Source organism: Acyrthosiphon pisum, chromosome X, assembly GCF_005508785.2.
Source record: "Acyrthosiphon pisum isolate AL4f chromosome X, pea_aphid_22Mar2018_4r6ur, whole genome shotgun sequence".
Lineage (NCBI taxonomy): Eukaryota > Metazoa > Arthropoda > Insecta > Hemiptera > Aphididae > Acyrthosiphon > Acyrthosiphon pisum.
The window spans coordinates 19,521,859-19,524,507 of NC_042493.1; the positions used below are offsets into that span (position 1 = coordinate 19,521,859).

The following is a 2,649-nucleotide window of genomic DNA, read 5'->3' on the forward strand; positions in this document are numbered from 1 at the left end:
TTAGTAGATATTGTGGTAACTGATAAGCAAACATAATTGAATAGTAATTTGATAAAAAAAAATTGACAATATTATGTTTATTAATTTCCCGTAAAACATGGACCGAAGTTTTAAAACCGCTGACTGGCCTGTCTCCTACCCAGTCCGCCCCTGGAAATGTCTACTTCGAAATTACGTTTGCGGCAACAAGCGGAACTCCCTTCTCCATACGAGTATAATACCAGTGGTCTAAGGAATCTGTGGAATAAACCCTTTTGACCGGACGACCAGCTTGTATGCGAGGACTCGCGCATGTAACAGTCAGTCTTTGAGTAACGCATTACCATTACAGACCATTTTATTTTATTTCTCTCATTCAAACCAGGGCTCGAATTTGAAAAAAAAATTCCGTTTAACGTTATTTACAATTAAAACGTTACAGAATTTTTGCGTTTATCGTTATTTAGATTTAAAACGTTATACATTTTTTGAGTTAATCGTTATACAGAATTAAAACGTTACACATGTTATGCGTTTATCGTTATTAGTAATTAAAACGTTATTCATTTTTACATTTACCTAAGTATTTAATACTATTGAAAATTATAACATATACTATAGTATTACATTTTACAATTCTTCTTTATAAATAAGAATGATTACCTGTTCTCACAGGATTTTTACAATTAAGAACTTAACAGGTGCTTTCGTTTGTATTTAAATTATATTGAAAGAACATACGACCAACTCTGGGTTAGATTTCGTTCTTGGCATTTTGCAAATCGATATTGAAATATAAAAACTAAAACCACTCACGAGTTGTGAAACAGTTAATATGAAATAATCCAAAACGGCAAAACGTTAAAAATTAAAATCACGCACACCTTTGCGCGTCGGAATCAATATAATAATATATACAATATTATTGTAGATACTATTCAGTAGATAATAGATTTATCAATAAATAAAAATAACGTTGCTCCACGTGGAATAACATGGGGTATTTTAATATTTTACTCATAATTTTAGTAAGTTGTTAATACTATTTTTGTTCTATGAATATTATAATATTAACTATTATTCCGATTAAGTCCTTAAATATACCAACACGGCAACATAATATAACCATCAACCAGACACAAATTTAAAATTAAATAAACCATGGAATGCCATTAGAGATTAGTGGAACTATTGCTGAAATCGTCTATAAATAATAAATATCAATATTCATTATATTATAATATTATTATAATATAATGCGTAGGTAATAATTTATTATGAAAACGTTATAATATAACGTTTTATTTTCGCTTACTGTTTTACTATTTTTTTCGTTTAATGTTTTATTAAAACTGTCGTTCATTGCATCGTTTTGTTTAGTGATAATTTAATATTACCGTTTACTGTTAACCGTTTTGTTTTCAGTTATCTTTTTCAATCGTTTTTTGACAAGTATAACGTTATATAAACGTTTTCGAGCCCTGATTCAAACACAATTACAATTAAATAAAGAATATTATAATTTTGAGCCAAAATTATTTAGTCTCGTTATTTTTATTTATTGCGGAGTCACTAAGTGTGTTTTCATAACAGAATATTGTATTACATTATTTTAATAAAATTAGGTACAATAATATTATTGAACTTAGTTATATCTTGTATACAGTCCACGAATCCATTGAATATGGTACTTAATTTCTGTAAAAACTGCGATATATTTATTTGAATCTGGATCCTTGACACTCACTACTCCGGTTAAATAATAAGAATCATAGTGGAAAAAACATAATCCAGCGCCGCTATCTCCCTGACCCACCGATTGTCCTGAAACTAAACATATTTTATTCACAATACTTAAATTACTCAAATGACTGTTATTAAGTATCAGGTACAATACGGAGTTACCCGATTAATTAAAAATTATTTACAAGTACCTGCTATTTTACAAAGATATTATGACGTGTTATAGTATCTACCTATAACATGTGACAGATGTGAAACTCAATGAATTTCAAATCACAATATTCATTATTATTGGTTACATTTGTTGTGTATTAAAACTATTATATTGTGTGATTATCAAAACTTCAATGATTCACTGCTAGGTTATTACTATTGTGTGAGTCAATGACAATTTTTCTAAAAAAAAACTCAAGTACGAAGTCAATGCGTTATAGTTTTAGCGTATGTAAATAATGGTTAATCAATAGGTACCTACAACAAAAACGTGCGAACCTCCTATGCTTATAGTTTGTTTGATAGATTTGTCATTTATAGAAATATAATATTTTGTATTCTTAGACTAATTATTGTAAAATATAATTCATTAATTTAATGAGAATTAAATTAATATATTCATTTTTAAAAGTGTCTACCTTCGATATTCAATGTTCAATAAATATAAGTTAAAATAGTTAAAAAAATAAATGATTAACGTTAAATTATTTTATTACCCACTGAAGAACCGGCACAAAACTTATCAATAGTCACAAATCGTTCAAATCCGTCTTTAAACATTTTCCGGCAAGTACTATGATTGATATATGGTAAAGATGCTTCTAATAAAATGGGACTTGGAATGTCTTTTTCCGTTCTTCCCCAACCAACAACCTGTAAAAGTATAAACCAGTTGTATATTTACAATATAATAATTAAAGTACATACCTATAA

At 27.9% G+C, this 2,649-nt stretch overlaps 1 protein-coding gene across 1 annotated transcript; it reads right to left on the minus strand.

Annotated features, from left to right (window-relative positions):
- Window positions 1-1,505: 1,505 nt before the first annotated feature.
- Window positions 1,506-2,602, minus strand: LOC103307949. The gene is made up of 2 exons (XM_029492419.1): window positions 2,433-2,602; window positions 1,506-1,809 (listed from the first exon to the last, which is right to left on the minus strand). The coding sequence occupies exons 1-2, from the start codon at window positions 2,494-2,496 to the stop codon at window positions 1,625-1,627; spliced, it is 249 nt and encodes an 82-aa protein (XP_029348279.1). The 5' UTR covers window positions 2,497-2,602; the 3' UTR covers window positions 1,506-1,624.
- Window positions 2,603-2,649: the final 47 nt, after the last annotated feature.